General features: G+C 41.8%; 1 protein-coding gene across 3 annotated transcripts in view; it reads right to left on the bottom strand.

The window, feature by feature from the left end:
- LOC120792115 (Down syndrome cell adhesion molecule-like protein 1 homolog) overlaps positions 1-23,024 on the bottom strand; it is an 81,473-nt gene extending 58,449 nt beyond the window's left edge. Inside the window, exons 1-2 of one of the 3 annotated variants that reach the window (XM_040131162.1) lie at positions 22,965-23,024; positions 19,617-19,763 (exon numbers count right to left, since the gene is read on the bottom strand). In XM_040131162.1, coding sequence (XP_039987096.1) covers positions 19,617-19,763; position 22,965 — 148 coding nt within the window. In that variant the 5' untranslated portion in view covers positions 22,966-23,024. Of the gene's footprint in view, positions 1-19,616; positions 19,764-22,964 lie in introns of those variants that run through there. The other 2 variants (XM_040131163.1, XM_040131164.1) reach the window with 2 other exon arrangements.
- Positions 23,025-23,607: the final 583 nt, after the last annotated feature.

Genomic DNA, 23,607 nt, shown 5'->3' with positions numbered 1-23,607 from the left:
CTTGTGAAGATGAGCACCCATCAGAGGTTCAAAGGGGTCCAAGGTGACAACTTTAAATTGCTTGTGTTGTCGAACCAACAATCCAAAAATCAAAGCTATTCCTTTTACAATTATATAGAATGGATAAAGGTCCTAAAGGTGTGTTAAAGACTGAACACAAAGCAAATTTTAGAGGTGACTTGACTGCATACAAAGGGAATGGAAAGACACAAGTTAGTGTGAACAGACCCTGATTCAGTCTAGGCATGCAGTGTAAATTCAGGTAAAAGTATCACCCAGTTGTTCTATTTGTGCTTAACAATTGTACGTGTCCCGGGGCCCTTTGTCACCACTGCATAAATGTACAGGGAACAAGGGGGAAAAAGAGAGAAACTGGGGAAAAAAATAGAGAAAGGAGTTACTAGGGACTTCTGAGACTGTCACATGATGAGACTGATACACACTTGCAGCCATATTCCACACACACAATGAGCGAGTACATTTCTAGCTAGCAACAGCTATTTTCTGAACAGTCAGCCAAAGCTCTGACTGTGGAAAAAAAAAAAAAAGATGGACTGAAGGATCACTCCAGTGGTCAAATTTAAATAATGCAGGCCAAAAAAAGTTAAGACGTTAGAACCGGCAAATGGTTTGCATTTTTTGCTTGATGCATGATGTAAATGTTTAGCTGTTAATCAAATTTTTTGTAGTTGTTTAGTTTTCTTTTAATCAACTAAATTATGTCTTAACTGTTTAAAACCCACTATAGACCATGTGCACATATACTGTAAACAGGGACACCCATACACACAGACTTATTTTTGTCACCTAGGAGGACATTGCACTGACTTATACCGATTACCATTAACACAACCACTACATGTCTAAACACAATCCTAACCTTAGCCAAAAACCAAGTCTCTACTCACTAAAAATCTAATTGTTTACTTTGTGGGGATCAGCTTGGTGTCCCCTAATGGGAAGTAAGTCCCCATAACATCACTGTGAGGTATATGTCTAGTTACCATAGTAATTTAGGCTTTGTATTAGCAGATCATATTGTCACCTGTCGCAACCACCGGGAACCCTTCACTGCATGTCAGATTAGGCGTAATGTTTGGTTTAAATAATTGTTCGGCTGTGGCTGATGGATTTGCGAGGAACTGACGTGTGAAAATGGCTGAGCATGAATGTATGAATAGTGCAATTTTATGGACATGGCTATACATTGTGTGTGTATGTTTGTGTGTGTGTGTGTGTGTGTGTGTGTGTGTGTGTGTGTGTGTGTGTGTGTGTGTGTGTGTGTGTGTGTGTGTGTGTGTGTGCGTGTGTGTGTGTATGTGTGTGTGCGTGCATAGGGGAAGCCGTTAGGGGATAAGCACTCAATAACAGCTGACACTGAGCTGCCCTCTGCTCTCGCTCACACAAAGGACTATGATTATATTACTGTTTGACTCCCCCCCCCCCCCATCATACCCTATACTGCCAAGCCCTCTGTGCACTCAACGGCTAAGATAATTACCACTATTGTATGTCACACACATACACACACTCCCATGCAAAGTGTGCCCCGTGCTTGCCAGCTCCCCCATCTGTCCCCTACTCTCTCCCCCTTTTTCTCTCTCTGTTTCTCTCTTCATTTTATGTGTTTATTTTTTGCACCCTTTGACATTCACTATTTGGCAGGAAAGGGAAAATCCACTAGAGAGGGGGAAAGACTGCTGGAACAAAGACATCCAATTTTTACTACTTAAATTTAGTCAGTATTGTAGAGTAAGCTGTTGATTCCTTTTCAGCTACACAACATATTGATACAGTTGTTCTCAATTTGTCATCCTACTCACTAGTGTGAAATTTGCACTAGAATAATTCATCAGTAGTGTGACGGACTTATTACTGCATATCAATATTCTTTCCAACACCTGATCATCTCCTCTACTAATCCTGTTTCTCCTCTCTTCTTCAGCCTTGCATACTCCCTTGCATTATCTAACCTTTCCATTTAGCCTGGAAGGAAGAAGAAACGCACAGAATTTAGACTGAGAGAGTGTTAGGAGGGAGAATAGCGTGCGCGACAGTACTCTGATGTCCCCTTTCTTTCATTCCTTCTTCCTTTCTCTCCTCCTCCAGTTAAACTTTAATGTGTTTTCCTGCTCAAGTACTCAGGGAAACTCCTCAGAAATGGCTTTGGTTGCAGAAACACCAGAGTGGTTGTAGTGTGGCTTCTGTGTGTGTGTGTGTGTGTGTGTGTGTGTGTGTGTGTGTGTGTGTGTGTCTGTGTGTGTGTGTGGTGTGCGGTTTGGGGTGGCGAGGTCACAATGTGATGTTAAAATTGTCTTTACACGAGCAAACAAAGCCACAGACAAATGTAGCCATTAATACCAAAACCTTTTTCCACCAATTCTCCGTCTTCCTTTTCCCATCCCGTTATCCATTCTCCTCTACACACACACTGTCTTTCTCTCTCTCTGTGTTGAAGGTTGAGGTGACCACCTTGAGAGTGTGTAATGGTTAATAGCCTGAGAGCTCCCGTGTCCACCCCAGAGGCCTTTGCTCGCCGAAGATCGATCAAATACTCTGGCTACCAGTGACAACTTCGAAGACACACACACACACACACACACACACACACACACACACACACACACACACACACACACACACACACACACACACACACACACACACAAAAAGGGGCTAGCAATGAGTGCTGCTGGAGAGATGGACAGAGACAGTTAAAGGAAAAGAATAAGAAAGAGTGAGAGGAAAGAGGAGTGCCTCCCTTAGTGGCTGCCATGTGGCTTTAGCCATCTGTTGGCAGAGTCTAAATTAATTAGCTCCACTCAATACTAGTTTGCAAGAGGCCTGCAGTCTAAACCAGCTCGCGACACCAGCTCTCCAACTTCTCTTTCTTAACAATCTCTTCTTCTTTCACCCCCTCTCATGACCAAAAATCCTTTTTAGCTCAGATTTAGATCCTGAAAGCCCAAAGTGTTAATAACCTGCTGGGATACTAAATTTAATACATGTAAAGTTGAAGCTCCAATTTAGAGAAAAAACAAACCTACAATTTTTACTGATTTAACTGTAGTTCCTGGTGACTTCTGAGATCAGTCAGAGGCTGAGCTGAACACAAACACACAGGCACACTCACACACTTAGTTGGTAGCTGGTTTACAGCTAACGCCTGTACAGTTGGAACATTGGCTGTTTGGCGCAAATCATCACAGACTGTTCAAATGGTCCAAAATATCAAATTTGTGGAAATGATTCACCACACACCATTAGGAATGTCACTTAGACACTCAGCAGACAAATAAAACTTAAAAAACTCTTGTGTATTTTTGCATAAATTAATTTCAACTTTATACACTCCAAAGCTGAGCAACTCTTCCCTCCCCATTCCCTTATACCTTTAGCACCTTTAGTGCTCTGCATGTTTAGTAGAGAAGTGTCACTTAAAATTGTATTCCTTGAGACTTGCAACTCAGACAGGTTGAAGTTTCATCGAACTCCACAAAAAAAAAAAGGAGTCAATTGTCCACCTCTTTTGAAACTGTTCCAGATCAACCTTTCTTTTAGGTTTAGAAAGACATTTTTGGGCTCAGGTGCTCCACAGAAAATCAGAGTCAATCAGTGTTTACGTTGACAAGTCACACAGTAAGGGTGGTGCATCTTGCTCAATTTGCATTTTCAGATAAAGGTCGAGTTTTTAAGCTCCAAGACTGTGGAAAAATCAAAACAGGAAAATGTAAAGACATATTTTGTGGACCGGAAGTAAAATTAACAGTTGAGAGGTCTTACGAAATTATCTCATGGATCTGGCGCCCGGGCCGATAGTTTGAGACTCTTAAAGCCCACAGTGTTTATTGTAATAATTTATTGTGATACTAAATTTAGTGTAAGGTTCAATCTCTGATTTAGACAGAAACAAACCCACAACCAGAAAATCTCAGCGTTGATACTAAGTGGAAGAAACGCTCAGGTTATCGCTCTAGACACACCTTCCCCTACCCCTCTCTCTCTCTCTCTCTCTCTCTCTCTCCCCCCCTCCTTCCCTCCCTCCCTCCCTCCTTTTCTGTCTCTGCCCTCTTATCCCACTTTTCCCTCTCATCCTTGGGGAGTGCTCTGTGCCACCGCAGAGACGACAGATGGGGCTCAACATCATTCAGAGAGTGAGAGAGATGGAGAGAGAGAATAGAGGGAGGTTGCATTCATTATTTACATCACTTGGTATTGGAATATTAATGCTAAAAGCAATCGGGCAACCCTTCATTAAATTAACTGGAGATGCAGGGAAAGAGAGGAGAGGGTGAGGTGGAAGGATGGGGAGCGAGGGAGGGAGAGACAGTGGGAGAGCAGCACACTCTGTTAAATGGGCCTTAAAATTAGTGAAGCAAAAACGCGTCCATTAAGAAAGCTGGTATCTCTCTCTTCCCTCCTTTCCTCCACTCTAACTCATCTCTCCTCTCTTGTGCTCTCTCCCTTCTTTTAAACACCTCTCTTTCTTTCATACACACAAAAAAAATCACTGCTTTACCCACAAGTGCCTGCTCTGAACCTCTTGGAGAAATATGCATTTCTGTGCTGTCCCTCTTAAGTGCCTGTTCAAACTTTAAACACGCTTATAGTGGCAGAATGTGTCTTTGGTCCCCATGTGCATCTCTCCAGAGAGTACTCCTCTGTCTTTCACTCTCTCTATCACTTTCTCTCAGCAACATCTCTTTTTCTTTATGCTGTATCTCTCTCATCACTTTATCTTACCCTTCTTCTTCCTGTCTCTCTCTTTCTCTCTTAATCTATCTCTCTTTCTCATCATCTACCTGTCAGCAAACCCCAAAAATTACTGTCACACATACAACATCAGGTTGCACACCCTGGACATGCAGGTACGCATGTAACACACACACAAATATGTATGCAGACACACAACCGAGCATATGCATACATAAATGTACAAACTCATGCCCGTAGACAGTATAAGGACACATCCACACACACACACACACACACACACACACACACACACACACACACACACACACAGACACTGACAGCGGCAGAATGGTTCTCTCCTGCACAGCAACGCATTGCGTATATGCAGAGCCACTCTCCCTATTAGTGGAACGCTGCTACGCACTGTTGACTTCTGAAGAGGCAAACATACAGTCATGTCCACTGGTTATCAACTGATGCCACAATTACCCACCCCTCCAACTGCCACCAGCCCCTTCACAGAGTGAGTGCACTGTCTGCGTAATAGGTAAGTGGCTTCCATATATGAAACTATAATGAAACCCAAGGAATTCATGTAATTGAAAAATTAGGTCACTTCCTATTGGTGGAGGAAGATCAAAAATGGAAACTGAGGCTTCCAGATGCAAATGAGGTCCCAGTGACTCTTGTGAGGACTTAAATAGACAGAACTAAAAGCTCAGGACTTGTTCCTTGAAAAGATTCTCCTGGTTACTGATAGAGGCATCCATGTACTGTATCAAGTAGCTATACCACATGTTCTAATTTATCTTTGTGTTTTAACAGATACGTGCAGTTCATCTACATCGTTCCGCCCATCCATCCATTTCTACCATACAAGCATCAATTTTGTATACCCGGTTATTCCTGTTCAAGATCAAGACAGACGGGGTATTGCGCCATGCACTGGGAAAAAAGCAGTACGATAGGCATAAGGAAGGAGTTCCTATATGCAGTAAAAGATAAACCAAAAACTAACATGACGCACTATGACATATCAAAAAAATTGACAATGTCAGTAAGATGTATAGTGATGGATGGAATAAAAGAATCCATGAAAACAAGCGTGAATGCCTGAAAATATCACCACCTTGGGCTTCAAAATGCTGAAACCTTTGACCCCTGTAGTGCACACCCTTTGACAAACTGCTTCAGATAGTTAAGAAACACAATCTGGCTGAATAAACCTGTTTGTGAAAGAGACCCCCAAGAGTTGTTGATAGCAATTAAAACTGCAATAAAAAAATTTTAAAAAAAAATTAAAAAGTTGCAATTTAAATTTGAAGGAAAGCAAAGATGCATTAAGCTCACGACAGAACAGTTAGAGTTGACTTGTGTGAAAACAGTTGACCGATGCTTACACATCCAGCAGACACAGAGCAACATGAACATCCCTTTGGTGTTTCTGACCACCTAATATATTGCAAGTGCAATATTCATTATTTTTGACAAGCTCTCGAGGAAAAATATCAAAATCCTTAGTTTTTTGTACGCTCAACTTTCTATATCGACCACTTGTTCACTTTACTCTCTGCTGTTTTGCCAAGCAAAATACACTTGGGTAACACAAAAGCAAATATGCAGTTTGTCTGAGCTTATTGCCAAATATTTTGAATATCAAACACTAACGCGCCATAGTGTTTAAAGGTGACTTCCTCCGTTTTGATCCTGGCTGGCGATCCTCTTGAGCTTGTCTGCGTTGCTTTTGTGCCACTACCGACTGCACATTCCTGAGTGAGTGGCTACTGGCTGGTTATTTGGCTGCTTTACTGGTTACGAGCACTGCTCTGCAATAGCTCACTCCTTGACTTGTCTGAAGCTGAGCGGCAAAGCAGCCAGTGCCTAAGGTTCTGTAAGTATTTCCTCTGAGCATTGTGCACTCAGGATTTAAATGAGAGGAAATGCTCATTCGGTCACACATCTGTTTCATAAGGCACCTTCAAGTCATATGAACTGAAAACAAATTTAATTAAATGTCTGTAAAAGTATGAAGATGCAGCTTCAGCTTGAGGCAGCGGAGACTAAAAGTTCTATGATAGTTTATGCTGTTTCTATAGCAACAGACACTGACCTGATGCTGGATCGTCAGACTTAAGAGCTGCAGTGGTAGTGTTTTTGTTTCTAAATTAGATGGGTTTATATTTGAAAATTGCAAATGTTACAAGTGATTAAATGAAATGTATGTAACTAACTACACCACAAATCTAAGAATAGAAAAAGAAGGTTTATATAATTAATATGTATATATGAAAAGCGATCCTGGTGTTGTTTCGTTGTGTTTTTTCTGTTATTGTGCACTTGGCTAAATTATATTTCGATGCTTTGGCAATATTTGCATGTTGAAGCTTTCATACCAATAAAGCACGTTTGAATTTGAATTAGAATTTATGTGTGTGGGTATAGAGCAAGAAAGACAAATTATATTAAAACGAAACATAATGTGATTTAAACATAACATGAATGTTTTGTTTTTAACCACCTGGTACTGATAGAAGCATGCTGTTTACTGGACAACAATCTATCTACGTGCATGGTTAAGATCAAGAGCCTGTTGTATTTTTACACACCGTTTGAAATTTCATCTCACAATAATGATCCAAAGTAAATACAGTATATTGTGTGCCCCATACAATACCACTGCATCCTAATCCCACTTTAGCCGCCTAGAATGACGTCAAACTAGACGGCAATCAGGTGACAAAGGCTAAGTAAGACAAATAATCAAAAAGGAGTAGATCACTGAGAGAGAAGGCGGATGTACAAGAAGAGTCATAAAGGTTTGGAGTCAGTAAGACAGCAGGTGTCCAAACATAAGTAAGAGACACAGAGACAACTAATCCACCACATTGGAGAAATATCCCATAACATCACATGCCAATATATAATCTATAAAGGCTGTCACAACATTAAGTTAGCTACATGGCAATATAACCTACAATAAGCCCTCTGAAGGTCATTTATCCTCATCTGTTCTTACTGAAACAACCTCACCTGGATGAAATATTAGCTCATTACTGCATGATGCTCTGCCATAGCTCCGTGTTTGTCTAAAATAAGGGGGATGAGAGTAAGCGAAAGAACTGGAGGTAGGGTAGCGAAGGAATAAATACCCGTCTGTTTTCCCTCCAGCAGAAATAAACAAGGCGTTCACTTGTCAGCCTGCAAGAGAAGGGCACACTGTTTATGCAGTGGAGAAAAGACACACAGAGATGCACACACAAATGGCAAATCTGGAGACGGGTGTTGTTGGCGAGTGGAGGTGCTTAAAGAGGAAGACGAGTCAAAAAATATCTGTTTATATTCTTGGCACTGACAGCACATGATATGTAGCCCTTCCTTTGTATGGCTGTGGGCCTAGATTACAGTATGTATAGCAACTTGCAAACATTATAAATGTCACTTCCACTACTTTGATCTCCAGCATTACAAGCAAATACATCATAGAAAGTTAAAGAGTCAAGGCCACGGTTCGTGTGGCCATGTAAGAAATATTGAATCAAAGTAATGATATGTGTGAGATTTTTTGAGACCAATTGATTTGACTTGGAGACCAAAGTGCTGTGTTCCTTTAGGAGATGGTGATGGAGCATTGTGTTTCCCAGGAACAAAAGAAAAATAAGTTTGGAGGGAGAAAGAGCACCAGCACAAATCAGTTAAGTGCCTACAGCTTGTTGTTTTCTTCCCATTCTTTCTGTTTTGCTGCTCCTAATGCTGTATTTGGGGTATTTAAGTGTGCAAGCAACTGTAGCTGTTACATTGCATTTTATTATGTGGAGAGGCTGCATCTGACATACATTGTATTTTCAACCTGGCAGCAGAGATGTAGTCAACAAGGATGAATGAGTTGTAGCGCAAGCACTCAACTGTCAATCTGTGCTCATACACAAGAGCTTTGTCCATGAGAGTGAGTGGGGGGAATGTGTGTGTGCGTGTGTGTATGTGCGTGTGTGTGTATGTGTGTGTGTGCGTGTGTGTGTGTTTGTGTGTGTGTGTGAGGCCAACTCCAGAGAGAATGTATCAAGGCTAGAATGACTTTCAACTGAAATGTATATGAGATTCAAATTATATTCTCCTTTTCCTCTATACTCTCCCTTCACGCACTCCTCTCCCCCTTCCTTTGTCTTCTGGGAGCCTTAGTCAGCTAAGCTTAGATGTAAAAAGATTTTCTTCTCTCTCTGTCTCTCTTTCACACGCGCAGAACCACACACAAGAATACACACACACACACACACACACACACACACACACACACACACACACACACACACACACACACACACACACACACACACACACACACACACACACACACACACACACACAACACACATTTTTAGTCAGAGGGCAGTTGGATGTAGGTATGAATAGTGGCCAGATATAAAGTGAGTTAGGTTTCTATTTTGCCGAATGTGTAGGGAAACACGACCTGTAGTAAGGCAGCTTGTTTCCTTAATTCACGGGACTATAGGGCCTTATATCGGTCTGAATCTGAAGCATGAATACTGACGTTAATGTTATTTTATATAGGAGGCCCTTTTTTGGTTAACCAATCCCACTGGAAGCTGGACTTTTTCTTGGCTAGGAGTCCTGGAGTCTTGTCATCACCATGAAACCAGTGGAGACACCAAAAGTTACGGCGAAGTCACTGGAAGTTGATCCTACTGACAACCATTGTCTGTTTAGACCAAAGCCTGATACAGCTTATTCCACTGTGCCGTAGAGTTCTACTGTTGTCCAAAAACTACTAAAATTACGCCGCGGAGTCACACAGTTGTACTGGACGGCATGTTCCCTTGATTACCATGGACACTGGCACTGTAGTTTGTCCTGCTGCCACAGGTACTCACTACCTCACTGAATCTGTGGCTATCAAAGACAAATGGGCTACTGAATCTTGTTTTAAAAACATTTCCAGCTGTTTTAGGAAATAATTTAGATTTTCAGATGAGAGTATACATTTGTAAGGAATTTTTAAATATGTGCATCTTTAGTCGGAACGAATGTGCTTGGGGCTGAGAGCCCTAGAAAGGCTGGGAAAGAGAGACTGGCTAACACTTTATTGGTTTTGGTCTTTTCATGGGATTTGGTGACCATAACAAATTTGAGATATGTAATTTCGGGGTCATTTAAATTTGTGGCAAAAGTGCTTTTCTTGCACCATGTCACAATTGTAAAGCACAGGAAGTGAGTAAGGAGTGAGCCATTAGCTCAGTGAGTTTTGACTAAAAAGGACAGGAGAAAGGCAGAAAGGGATAACATGGAGAATTCCTCCCAAGATATGTTTAAAACTTCCTTCGCCGTTTTCAAACAATGTCTCCAGTGAGACAGAGTGAGAGGAGCAGAAAACTTGCATTGCCCTGGGCATTGTAAAACAATGGCTATGCACATGAACAAAACAGACAGCAGAAAAAAAAAAAAAGACTGCACTTTCAAAATACGGTAGAGAAAGTGAGAGCGGAGCAGAGAAAATAAGTAGGTGAGGGAAGAATAGGAAGAGGGCAGGCATGCTGAAAATAGCAAAAAGGGAAGGAAAATAATGATGCAAAACAAGAGGTGGTCAGGTGGGCCTGATAAGCGCTTGAGAGGAATAAATGTCAAGGCAGGCAGTAAGAGACCCCTAGGAGGTGGAGGTAAAAGAGAAAGTGAGACAGAGAGTGAATTTATGATGCAAACAAACCAAATAACGGAACATGAAGGACAAATCTGAAAGTGTCTATTATGGATCAGAGCTGCTTGCATCATTTTGTCGCAGTGCTGAAAACCTGATGAAAACTTAAAAAACACTGTAGGCAAAATAACCTTTTCATGTGTTATACTCCACTGACTTCTATGAACTATTGATGTGTGTGTGGGGCATTGTCCGTGTGTGTGCTGATATGCCGGCATATGTCTTGTGGGAGTCCTCAGGGTATCCCATACATCCCAGAGAGCCCATTGATTAGCTATTAATCAAGCATAGATGCCATTGCTCACAGGGGAGGTCAGTAAGGGCTCTCTCTCACACACACACACACACACACACACACACACACACACACACACACACACACACACACACACACACACACACACACACACACACACACACATCCACAAAGACACACAAAAGCACAGTTTAAATTAAAAGATATGGCAGAAGTGGGGTGGGAGTGAAAGAGCAGGACGGGGTTAAAGTAGAAAAAAACCATCAGAGAATAAAAAACTGGACAGCTGGAAAAAAGGAAAAAGAAAAATTGGGTAAGACTCAAGCAAAAAGGGGAGAGCAGGTAAATTGTGCCAATCTGTTTCACCTGTCTTCTGCCCACTCCCCTACTGAGTTATTCTACCTCTATCCCCCTGTCCTTCTTTCACTTTGAGTCTCGCTTATCTTTCTCTCACCGTCTCTGGCTGGGTCCATTGTGTGCTGCATGTCAGAGCTCTGTTGGCTGTCTCCATCCTGCCTTTGATTAGCTGTGATCTATGAGCCCAATGAAAGAAATGAATAAGGAAAAAAGTGGTTGAAAGCCGCAAAGACAGACAAAGAGAGGTAGGAAGAGGAGCACTGGCAGCTGACGGATATGACTGTGGTCAGATCAGGGCACAGCCCAGTGAGAGAGACCGATGCGTCAGGCGGGACACATTTGCATCTCTCATTCTGCTTTATTTGCTGCAGTTTCCATCCATTTTGTTCCTGGTTCCTCACCCCACTGCCTTCCTCCTCCTCTTCCTCCTCCTCTTTTTCTGTCCCTCCTCAGCTACCCTTCCTCCTCCCCTAGCATGTACATCTTCAGGTCACGGGTCATTAAGTCAGCCCCAGAGGGGATGTGTTGGAACAGGATATCTCTCATATTGCCCTGCCCCCAACACGCTACTAAAACACAAATATGCACAAACACATGCACGTCTGCAAACACACGTGCACACGCAAATGCTCCATTCTCTTCCTTTCTCTCTGTTTATTAGTCTGTCTCTCTTTGAAGACACACCCAGTGAAAGACTTTTGACCTGCTGGCCAACCTACTCATTAAATGATAAAATCATAGTCCTCAAATTCATAATTTGCTTGACGTTGAATGGAGCATGTGCAGTGCTCCATGCCAACACATCAACATACACTGTGAGGGCTGCATTTTCATTATGCATTAATCTGCAGATTTTTTCCCAATTACTTGATTGATCGTTTAGTCAAAATGAGCGAAAAAAAATTCCTATCACAATTTAAGATGAGACTTTCAGATGTATTGTTTTGTTCAACACATCCAAAACCCAAAGATATTCAGTTTTATTATTTGACAAAGAAAGCAGCAAATCGTCACATTGGAAAACTGCAACAAAGGTTGTTTGGCAGTTTTACTTTCATTCATAAAATGACTGAAACAATTAATTGATTATCAGAATAGCTGCAGTTTATTTTTTTCTGTTGCTCAACTAATTGATAAAATAAAAAATTCATCTCAGCTCTAATGCACTTTGTTGGTCACTCAAGTTTTGGGGAAGGAACCAATGTGAGGTTGCTTGTTATGTCACGCAAGATTTCAAAGACTAATATGTGTTTGGTAATGGTTTTTTAAAAAACCTCCTACTTTATGATATAATGGCTATATTACAACTATATTAGATTTATATTACTGGAATATATTACAATTTCTATACGAGGCCACAGGCTGTCTTTAATGCTCATTAAAGTAGAAAAGAAAACCACCGCACATTTACATCGTCACACTGATATGAAAACCCAAAAATTTAGTAATCACCAGGATTTTTAGATTTTAGTAGCTAAAAATTGAGTCGTTGGCCAAAAAAGTGTAAAAAAAAAAATAAAACAACACTACATTCAAGTAAACAGGTAATGTGTATTACTAGTGTTAAGGGTTTTATTATATTGCTTGTGGATATATTAATGATAAATGATACTACTTATATCTTCAAATCAAATCTAAGTATGGTGCGCTGGATACTGTTGGAATGTGAATGATTGTTTCAATCTGTCAACTTCAACTGACCAACAGACCAATTTAAGGGAAAGAAAGTCACACAAAACATTTCAACTCAATCATACATGTCAGACAGTGTCAGACTGTCGCAAATGGTCGACTGCAAATTCATACACACACATATCCACGCGCACACATACAAATGTACAAACACACAGTTCTCTTTCCATGGTTGCTGTGCACTGTCAAACAACATTAGATTGCAAGGGGGTGTCAGTTGGATAATTAGAATAACACATCCACTGTATTCTTCATTATGTGTGTCATCTTCACTTACTGGCTGTGCTTCCTCACTGACAACACCCACCTCCCCCTGCACCCCGGACCCCTGACACACAGACACAATCTCACCCCACCCTACAAGTGACGTACTTTTTTAGGCTAGTCATGATCCCCATTAGTGATGGCCTCAAGTATAGATCTGATTGTCTGAACCCCCTTCATGTATTTTTTTTCCCTAATTAGTTCCTTGGGCTGGAGAAGGACGAGGGGGAGGAATGAGCAATGATACACAAAGTTGAGGCACTGTAAGAGGAAGAGGGTGCTGGCAAGGAGATCATGGTGGGTGGTGAGTAATGCTCTGACGTTGGCTCTGCACTTGGCAAAATATGAGACTGTCTGTCTGCTGGCGTGTACTTACAGTACTATTGTAAGTATACAGTATATGCAGGAGGATACGATGAGGCATGTATCCATTCAGTCAGAAAGACGCAGATGCACCGGCAAGCTGCAAACACGGCAAGCAGTGATCTCATGAAAAAATGACAGGGACTATACAGTTACAAATTAAAAGCGTGTCGGCCGTTAGGTCAGAAACAAACAGAAATGCACAGGCATATTCACACGCATGCACTCACGCACACCTTGGCTGTGTATGGTTAATGAATAACTAACCAGCAGAGAGGAAAGGGAGCCATCTTCTCTGAGTAAGGCCAAATGAATTCGCCGAAGCGCTATGCAAATGTTCCCTGGGCTAACGAGACTGCCTGCATGATTGGAGTGCCATTGAAATTCTCCTCGTGCACAGCCCTCTCTCACTTCCTACCTCCCTCCCTTCTTCAATCTCCCTCCATCTCTCCCACCATTTCAATCTCTACACCGAACATCCATGTTCCTGCATATACCGTGTCTATCTATCTATCTGTCTGTCTGTCTAACTGTCTGTCTATCTGTATCTATGTCTCTGTCATTTTACAAATAACCTGGGCATTTATTTCTCAGTGGATCTTGAAAGCTACAAATCATCATTTCCTTTCAACACCCAACTAATTTCATCAAAACAAATAAACACTGCGGCCCTATCAGTACCTGGACAGCAGTGAATGCCCCTGTGTCTTACTCTCTCTCTCTGTCTGTCTCAGTAACACACAAACACACACACACACACACACACACACACACACACACACACACACACACACACACACACACACACACACACACACACACACACACACACACACACACACACACACACAGAGTCTGCTCAAACAGAGCGAGCTCAGAGTCGATCTGCACCTGTTCTCTCTGTAAAACATCCAAACACGAGTGCTGAATAAATAACCCAACCTAACACGCGTCACTGCCAGGTTCACACACGCACACACACAAACCACAGCCCATAAACACACATCAATAAGTAAACACCACCCATTTCCCCACCACAGCCAGCCCCTGCCCTCTTCCCCCCACCCTCACACTAGATACAAACTGCCACCATCCTAAAGACAAACACACATTGATGCACACAACGTGTGTAATGGTTAATGGTCAGATACTAACAGGGATAAATAAAAAAAGGTCTAAAGGAGAAAGAGAGATGGAGAAGAGAGGGTAGGTGGGGGGGCAGTAAGCACTTGTCAGATGCATCTTTAATGGCAGGACACAGCGGCTTTAGAGCCCCTGGCCTCATCTTCCTCCCTGGAGTGCTAGGGACAGCAAGAAAACCAAGCACACACACCTCTGTCTTTGTCCATCTGACCATCCTCTCATATGTCCTCATATACCTACTGCCTCATTCCATCATCCCTCCATCCTATGCCCATTTGGCCATCTGCATAATTTAGCATGTCATGCTTTTGTGCCACTTTTACTTTCTTTTTCTGCCTATTCTGCCATTTTTTTGTGTTTGTCTGTTGTTCACTTTCAGGTTTGATGGAGCGGAAGGAAGAGACGAGGCTTTGTCACTTCACCATCTCTTAATAAGTGCCTCTAGAAAGGAGGGCTGACAGAGGTTTAAAGTTAAGAGAAGAGTGGATAACAGAGGGGTGGAGAGAGTATAGGGCCTCTGCAGAGTGGTGACAAAATGGAGACTGGAACAGAAGCTGCAGCAGCTGTGGTGACGCTACACTTTACAGAGAGAGAGAGAGGCAGTGTGTGTGAAAGAGAATGGGGATTAACCAACCTCAATCAATGCATGCAAAAATACAGACGTCACACTATGCCACTCCCTCGTCACCCTCGACTCTCTCCCGCTCTCTCAGTCACCCTCCCTCTATATCAACCAATCAATGACTCAATTAGTAGATAAATCTATCTATCAATCTATTTATCTATTTTTCTCTTGTTATCTTTTGTGGTGTTTTGTGGTGTTGTGGTGAAGCCCCTCCATATAATAAAGCAGGAGAGTGGGAGAAATTTACAATCTGTAATACATATGAACTTTTGAACAAGTTATGATTAATATTATTGTAACATTCTATATACACATATTCTTACAATGGAAACTATTCTTAAAATGTAACATACTGTATAAAATTCACATAACAGCTAATTCAGGTTGGGAGAGATATATATTCCTTAGCCTGCTTTATTGCTGTAATATGACTCACACTGTCAGTGTTTTCTTCAACATTTGATGAAGAATGCTACTCTTTTGTCACCAGTTCAATATCTTCAACCACAGCGTGTAATGTGATTCACACAAGCATGTTTGTGTCTAAGGAATTTAAGAAAAAAATCTATATTTTACAGCGGTGATCTAATTTCTTCATTCGTTTCAACAAAATAAGACACATTTAAAAAGAAAACTGTACTCTGTCAAACGCTCGTTAAATAAGTTTTGAAATGTGACCACAATGTGTACTGATTTTACTCCTACTAAATGCCTGTAGATATATCTTTGGCAATTCTGTAATGCAATTTCTTGTTACATATTGGCTGACATATACACAGACATCGATATATCTGCAGTAAGATAATATTAGCCGATACACTGACCCAGCCAATTTATTGGTCTCTCTCTAATGTGTCTGCACATGCACACAGTGTCACCCACAAACCACTCACACACACACACACACACACACACACACACACACACACACACACACACACACACACACAGCATCATCATTCTATTCAAGACCATGCGCCATGAAATTTACAACTTATAAAATCGCAGTCAAGGAAAGAAAGAAAGAAAGAAAAGTGTTGAAAAGGTTTGTCTCCACATTTGACATTGATGACATGTATATCTATGCTACCTGTCACTGAACTGTACATAAATATGCAGCTATGTCTTCTGTGTGTGTGTGTGTGTGTGTGTGTGTGTGTGTGTGTGTGTGTGTGTGTGTGTGTGTGTGTGTGTGTGTGTGTGTGTGGCGGAGCTGAGCCATGGTGATGCACTAATAAAAATCAGGCAGCGATGCATCCTCACACCTTCCTCATTCCGCCCGCCGGTTCTCACCCGTTACCATGGTGACAAGATAAAACTCACACTGTTTTAAGCTCCAGCTGGAGGAGGAGATGGATACTAACAAAGTGACGCACACACACACACGAACAGGCAGATGAAGTTCCTTCATACACATCCGTCAGCAGAGCATCCTCTTTCAGTTCCCCAACTGACAAGCAAACAAATGCTAATTTTCTAACCGACAGCAAAACCAGCAAACCATCAATTAGAGGGAGAGACATGGCTAGATAGAGAGATAGTAGGAGAGGGGAGGTATGACATGGGAGTAAAAATCAGGATAGCAAGTCAACACACAAAGGCCTCCTCTGTTTGACCGACTGTTTGTCTATGTATCTGTATACCACCACCTCCACCACCACAATTGCTTCTGGAGCGGGCCTCAACGCAAACAGATCTGGCTGTCAAATAGTGACACGACACCCAGGCAGGGTCGTCTCGCGGTGAGGCCAGCTGTCAGCGAACACCCTCCCGCCTCTTCATCAAAGCCCATTCAAACTCATTCAAACTCAGATTTATTGACCAACACTGCCGTCTATATGACATGTTTCATCCTGTCAAGCCAATACCTTGGCACAGACTGTGCCTAATAAATGGCAAACCACTAGAGCATCTCGAGTGCTATTGAAAGGGAGAAAGCTGCACATGCCACCAGGAGCTGATAGATAGAGTGGATTGAAAGATGGATGGATGAGGTTTGTGGTGGAGTGTAGTGGGGTGGGAGGGGCGTACATGTGCACTCTGTCTGCGTGAATGCCTGTGTGTGGCCATGATGCTGACACAGGCCACCAGTCTGTACCAGGGAGGGAAGGGAGATGACAGGAGGCTTCGAGCCAAAGATGGACGGAAAGAAGAAGAGGAGCACTGTGCAACTAATAAGACCTATTCATCAGCCCTACGGAGAGAAAGAGAGAGAGAGAAAGATGGGAAACAAAACAGCTCTCAGACATTTTCAAATGCAAATTCAGATGGTGTAGGACGATTATTCGCATTATCGAATAACCTAACAATTATTTTCTTGATTAATCGTTTCATTTTGCCTATAAATTGTCACAGAATAGTAAATAGTGCCAATGGTGACATTTTCATGTATTGTGCTGCTCGATCGACAGACCATGACCCAAAAATATTCCGTTTTGTAAACGGAATATTTTTGATATAAAACACAGACAATCAGCTAATCCTCACATTGGAGAAGCTTGTACAAGCAAATGTTGCAGGGTATTTTGGGCATTTTTGCTTGAAAAATAACTGAAGTGATTAATTGATTATTAAAATAGTTGCCAATTATTTTTTCTGTAGTTAACTGACTAATAAGCTAATCATTTCCACTATAAAATTGTGTTTTACAGTATATTTCAGTATATACAATGAGAAAAAATAAATAAATATCATCAATAGTATTTTTTGATGATCAAAATTTATGAAGTGTCTTCATTGCAAACTTATTTTAATATAAATTTATCAATAAGAATGTTCTATAAATACACTCTGTTGTATTATGGTCATATGTTCATAGGGCAAGTTATGTTACACCTTTTTTTTTTTTTTTTAAATTGAAGCTCATAATGAGTTGTTCTGATCAGCTTAGCGACAGAAAGCTGCTCATGTGAGTATGAGTGTGTGGTCATGCTAACACACATGCTCTTGCTTGTTCATACGTGCACGTTTTAACGAACACGTCCATCAGCTGATCAATAACGTACTCCCACTGAGCTCTTACCACACAGTCATGATGATACAGTGGTTTGTGCAAACGCACACAGACACACACCAACACACAGAGCTATCAGTCAAACAGACTGGCCCGGTCTCACCACTCTCACACTGAGGGATCTGTGACAAGAGAGAGGGGAATCCAACAGCAAGCTTTATCGATCCAGACTGGAAACCCCCCTCAGGCACTAACGCACTAACGCACTAACACACACACACACACACACACACACACACAAAGAAACAAACACTACAGCTGTGCTGGATCAATGAGTGCTCCTGTGTGAAGGACAGTGCCATACAAAGAGGCAGAGGCAGACGCACACACCTCTCTACACACTCGCGCACTATTGAGAGAGATGAGAGGGCTGCTCGGTATCAGAGAGCGAGATAAGGGTCAGAGGGAGCAATGCGTATCATCTGACCTAAACAGTTTCATCTGACACCCTGCAATTTGCCATTGCTCCATGGAGCAAATGTTAACACTGCACAGCGCAAGCCTGCACACACACGCACACACACACGCACGCACGCACACACAGACATACAGCAGCATGTAGGAGGCTCAGTTTCAAACTAATATTGTTATTCCTCAGTTAAACATCGAATGATTTCAATAGAGGATCAAATGAAGCAGAGAGCTTCAGCTCCAGACACAGCAGAGCCCTAGAGGTGCGGCTGCTCTCTTTTGGGTGACTGTGATGAGCGTCTAAACAGATCTATCACTCATCAAATTAGATCCACCCCAGCCCACACACACCCCTCTGTCCTTCACACACACACACACACACACACACACACACACATACACACGCGCACACGCACACACGCACACACAGAGCACATGTCTACTAATGCCTGATTTATCCCTGTAACACAGCTATTAACCACAGCGGTGTCAGTTAGTGAATGAAGGGCCAGGGATGTGCCAGGCAAAGGCCATTTCATCAGACTTGTTTTTGAATGATTGGAGCATTTTTTAAACCTTCCTCCATCTTCTCTCAATGACAAAACAGGAGACGTCAGTAACACAAATAAATTGATTAGTATCGATTAAAGGCTGTCAACAATCACAAACAGGGGAAACAAAGAGGAAATCTCCATTACAATAAAACTGGAAAGAAAATCTAATTTTTTAAGATACTGACACAACTCAGGATTTGTGGTTTGGGATTTATTCAGTCCAAAAATAACAGGAGAGATTTCTCATTTCTCTAAGGGCAAATGTTGTTGAGTCCACTGACATATTGGATGACATTAGATCATTTGCTTTCCATTATTACCGGCCAACTGATCAAACACAGCGAGCACGCACTCAGCCAAAAAAAAAAAAACCCACATGGTTGTACGAATGGAGTTTGCAATTATAGTACATTTCAGCCAGAGAGACAGTATTGCAAAAGGACAGTAACACAAGGTGGATGTGGGGCTGGTTTTTCCTGCAGATTGACCTATGTTTTTGTGAATCTTTAATGACTATCTCCGGCTGAATTTCCTACCTGGGACGATGGAGACGGTGTCTTTCTCCCAAGACACCACACTGACGTACTCCTGAACAGCTGAGGGGATGAGGCACTTGAACACAGCAACATTACCCCGCATGGAGCGCTGGTCGGCCACACGGACTGTGTAGGGCTCCCTGAACACTGGCATGTGGAGAAAAGAGCTGAAGTTAGTCAATGGAGGGATGGTAATAGTTGATGTTTCAGAAAGGGAGAATAAGGCTCATCAAAGATCTTTAGTTTTAACCAATAACAAAGTGGTGAAAGTGAAAATTACTAACATACAACTTAGAGTGATTAAAGTAGGGCTGCAAGTGATGATTATTTTGATCAATTAGCTGTCAGAGAATGTCAGAGAATAGTTTAAAAAATGTCTATCGCAGTTTCTCAGAGCCCAAGACTGTGTCTTCACATCGCTTGTTTAGTCAGACCAACAGTTCAAAGCCCGAAGATATTCAATTAATACTGATAGAAAACATTGGCCAGCATCAAATTGTCAGATTTGCAAAGCTGGGAACAGCGAATGATTGGCATTTTAGGCCTTTAGGGTACCAAACCATTGGCAGATGGTTGTGGTGTTACCATGCAACGTTGTACTTGAGCAAAATTAATGGTAGAAGTAACACTTCTCACTCCTCAGAGCCCAAAGTGACATCTTCGTGTTGCTTGTTTTGCCCAAACAACAGTACATAGCCCAAAGGTATTCAGTTTGTAATTGATATATTTAAGAGAACATCAAATTGTTACTGGAACCAGCAAATATTTGGGCTTTTTGCTTAATAAATGGCTTAAACAATTAATCAATTATCAAAATTGTTGCCGGTTTATTTTCTGTCAGTCAGCTACCTGATTTAACGATTCATTGTTTCGTTATAAGAGTAAAAAATCATTCTTCTTTACTGCATATAGTGACACTGTACAGCTGACAGCCTTCTGTCCTGTTTAACCCATAGAAAAGCCGGGGCAGGTCTCGTAAACAAACTTGTCTGGTGTTCTGTCCCACCACATTAGGCCAACCCTTTTCACTTTAGCCCCAGATATAAAGTCACACTATGACTGTAAGGAGGGTTGACTTGGAGCTGCATTGAAGGGGATGCACAGTGAGTGGCCCTCGCCCTTTTAAAGAACGACGCCACAGATGTTATGAGACGGCGAGGAGTAGAGGACTGCTCACGGCCGATGGAACTGTCACATGCAGGCGCCAGGCAGCAAAAAACACACCCCCTGCACATGGCATGCGGAGCGCTAGGCTGTGAATCTGTGCCAGTGTACAGAAAGGATGGTGGTGATTAGGACGGCTTAATGATGAAAACAGTAGCCTGTAGCTAACCAAATTATCTCTCCAGTTAACTGTCACATTTAGATTAGGGAGAAATGTGAAATTCTGAATCAGAGCATAAATTTTTCATTAAATAAATTAAGTAAAGTGAACTTAAATTAATGGATTATTTTGGTGAGGAGGAGAGACAGGTAGTTCAAGGGCATGCTATCTTGACTGAATAAACAGGGAGCTGTGCTTTTCTAAACTGAACTGAGCTTAACTTGTGTGGGCTTCCACTACACCCTGATCTCATTTGTATAAAGGGATGTTGCCAAATATTTCCCCAGTAACTTTGACACATTCAAAAATACGGCGACTTGACATAAATAAAATGAAATGAAAAAAAAAAAAAAAAAAAAAAAAAAAAACCCACAATTACAGAAATCAGATGGGGTCTCAGGCTGATGTTGGGGAGTTTTTCTGGCATGAAAATCTAACACAATCTATCAACCAGGCTTCCCGTAGAAATGAGGACAGTAATGGCTTAACAATGTAAAACACACACACAGACACACGCACACACACAACACAGGGAGCGGCCCCACCCTCCTGTGTGTTCGCTCTCTCTCCCCCAGCTCTCCAGTGATATAATTAACGCCTAGCCTGAAGGCCAGTTTCCTTGGTCATTAATAATGCTTTATGCCAGCCACCACTGTCACTGGAACCCAAAGTCAATGTCCTTGTCCAAATCGTGGGGAGTCTTTCACCTTAAAGTCCAAGGTTTAATCGCCAAAGTCCTTGTCTGATTCTGTCCATTGCTTTTACTTTTATTGTTCTACTTTTTCATAATTGGCTGAACCTTGGACCCTTTCTTTCTTCTTTCCTGGTTTGTGAAGGAGTTAAGATTGGAGTAGAGCAGGGCCTTTTCCGTCAAAATTGTTCAAATTTAACCTTGCATCACGCAGTATGGTTGAACACCAGTTGTGGTGTTGCCATGCTACTTTGTATCTCAGCTAAATTGATGGTTGCAGTAAGATATCCTCTGGAGAGCACATCACTTCTCACAATGGTCACCTGGCACACAGGCCACTAATCTCAGCTGAAGCCTCATTTGTAAACAAATCAAAGCTAAAGGACAAATAATTCCAATCAAGTCTTCGTTTCAATTCTTCATTTAAACAGCCCCTGCTTCTCATTGATGCCATCTACCTGCAGATCAATAGCCAGAATCGACTGAGCAGCCTCGGCTGTTGTGGCCGAGCCAATTCTTTCAATCATTTATTTACTCTCTGATTGACCCTGCTGCCACTCATCAATACCAGGGAAAATCCCCAATGCCCACTGAGCCTCTCATAGAGTGTTTAAAATCAGCCTGACAGCTTGTAAATGTTTGGCGCAATGATGACAGTCATCACATGCCAGTTCAGTGGAGGTTCAAATCCAGTCAAGGTCACCTCAGGTTTGTACTTCCAGCTTGTCCTACACTTGATGTCCTTTACAAAAGTGTAGTTTAAACACTCCTCTCCCGATTAAAACCAGTCTAATAAACCCTGTATGGCAACATGCCCTTGTGCACAACCACATAACCAGTGCCAATAAGAGGTAACTGTTGTGATAGCATTGTCATTTAACACACGTTCCTCTTCCAAGATATGAAAGACACAGGGGAAAAAAACATTACATATTCATTCTCTTAAGCCTTGTGACAGGATGCAAATGGTAACCCAACTGATTTGCGTGTAAATTGCACTCCCCCTCATCGCATGCGCAGCAGAATCATTAGGATGTTACTGATGCCTGACTATATGCAGCCTGGTTGCCTAGGAACGAGCTAAAACATGGGTCTGGTGCACTGGGTGCACTGGGAGGCAAGTCCTGTATCACTGTCGCTTCAATAATTAACGACGGGGAAACCAAATACTGCATTTACTTATTCATAAAGCGAGCAGCAAAATCACAGGGAAGGAGAGAGAGAGAGAAGGAGAAAAATAACAAAATACAGGATAAATGTGTGGATGCAGGTTTCATTATTGAATGGATAAGAGAAGGAGTTCTTGTGTGTCATGTTCAGAGACCATACTTACTGTATTTGTAAGGAAATGTCAGCCAGAGAAGAGATGAGGAGGCCAGATGGATGAAAGGGATCTACACACCTGCTGTCTTGGCCCAAGCCTATGTAGGTTTTTGTGTTTTAGTCGGGACAAAAGGGAAATGTGGTGATCTCCTTGAACAGGTGTCCTCATTTCATTTTATTAAGTTTAGTGTGAGGAGGTGTCAGGTGCACAAAACATGAAACCATGGGTCTCGGGCAGAACACTTGCACAAAGTGATTATGATGACTAACTGTATGTGCGAAAGGTGTGCTTTCATCTCATAGAGTAAAGTCACATATTTGTTGCTGGGTCCTTTGACTTGTAACCAAAAGTGAAAATTATTTGTGTATCCTAAAGGGGAGAAAATGAAGAAAAAATACAAGCAGTAGAGATCCCTAAAATACAGAAAAACCTTATTCCTGAAGCTATAGAGGCTGCCAAACTGGTGGATATATTACACACACAGACACAAAAAGCTTTGCCTTAGGGGTTAGGGTCCAATTCACAAAAATGGTTTAATACTGAATCTTTTTGTCGATGTGAAATTGATTTTCTCTGCCTTTTTTCTGTGATAATACTAGGTTTGACAGTTGGCAGATAATTTTAGAAACTCACCCGATACCTCCCTTATTCT

Source organism: Xiphias gladius, chromosome 7, assembly GCF_016859285.1.
Source record: "Xiphias gladius isolate SHS-SW01 ecotype Sanya breed wild chromosome 7, ASM1685928v1, whole genome shotgun sequence".
Classification (NCBI taxonomy): Eukaryota; Metazoa; Chordata; class Actinopteri; order Istiophoriformes; family Xiphiidae; genus Xiphias; species Xiphias gladius.
The sequence above is the reverse complement of the archived record's forward strand: the minus strand, read 5'-3'. Positions and strand labels throughout refer to the sequence as shown.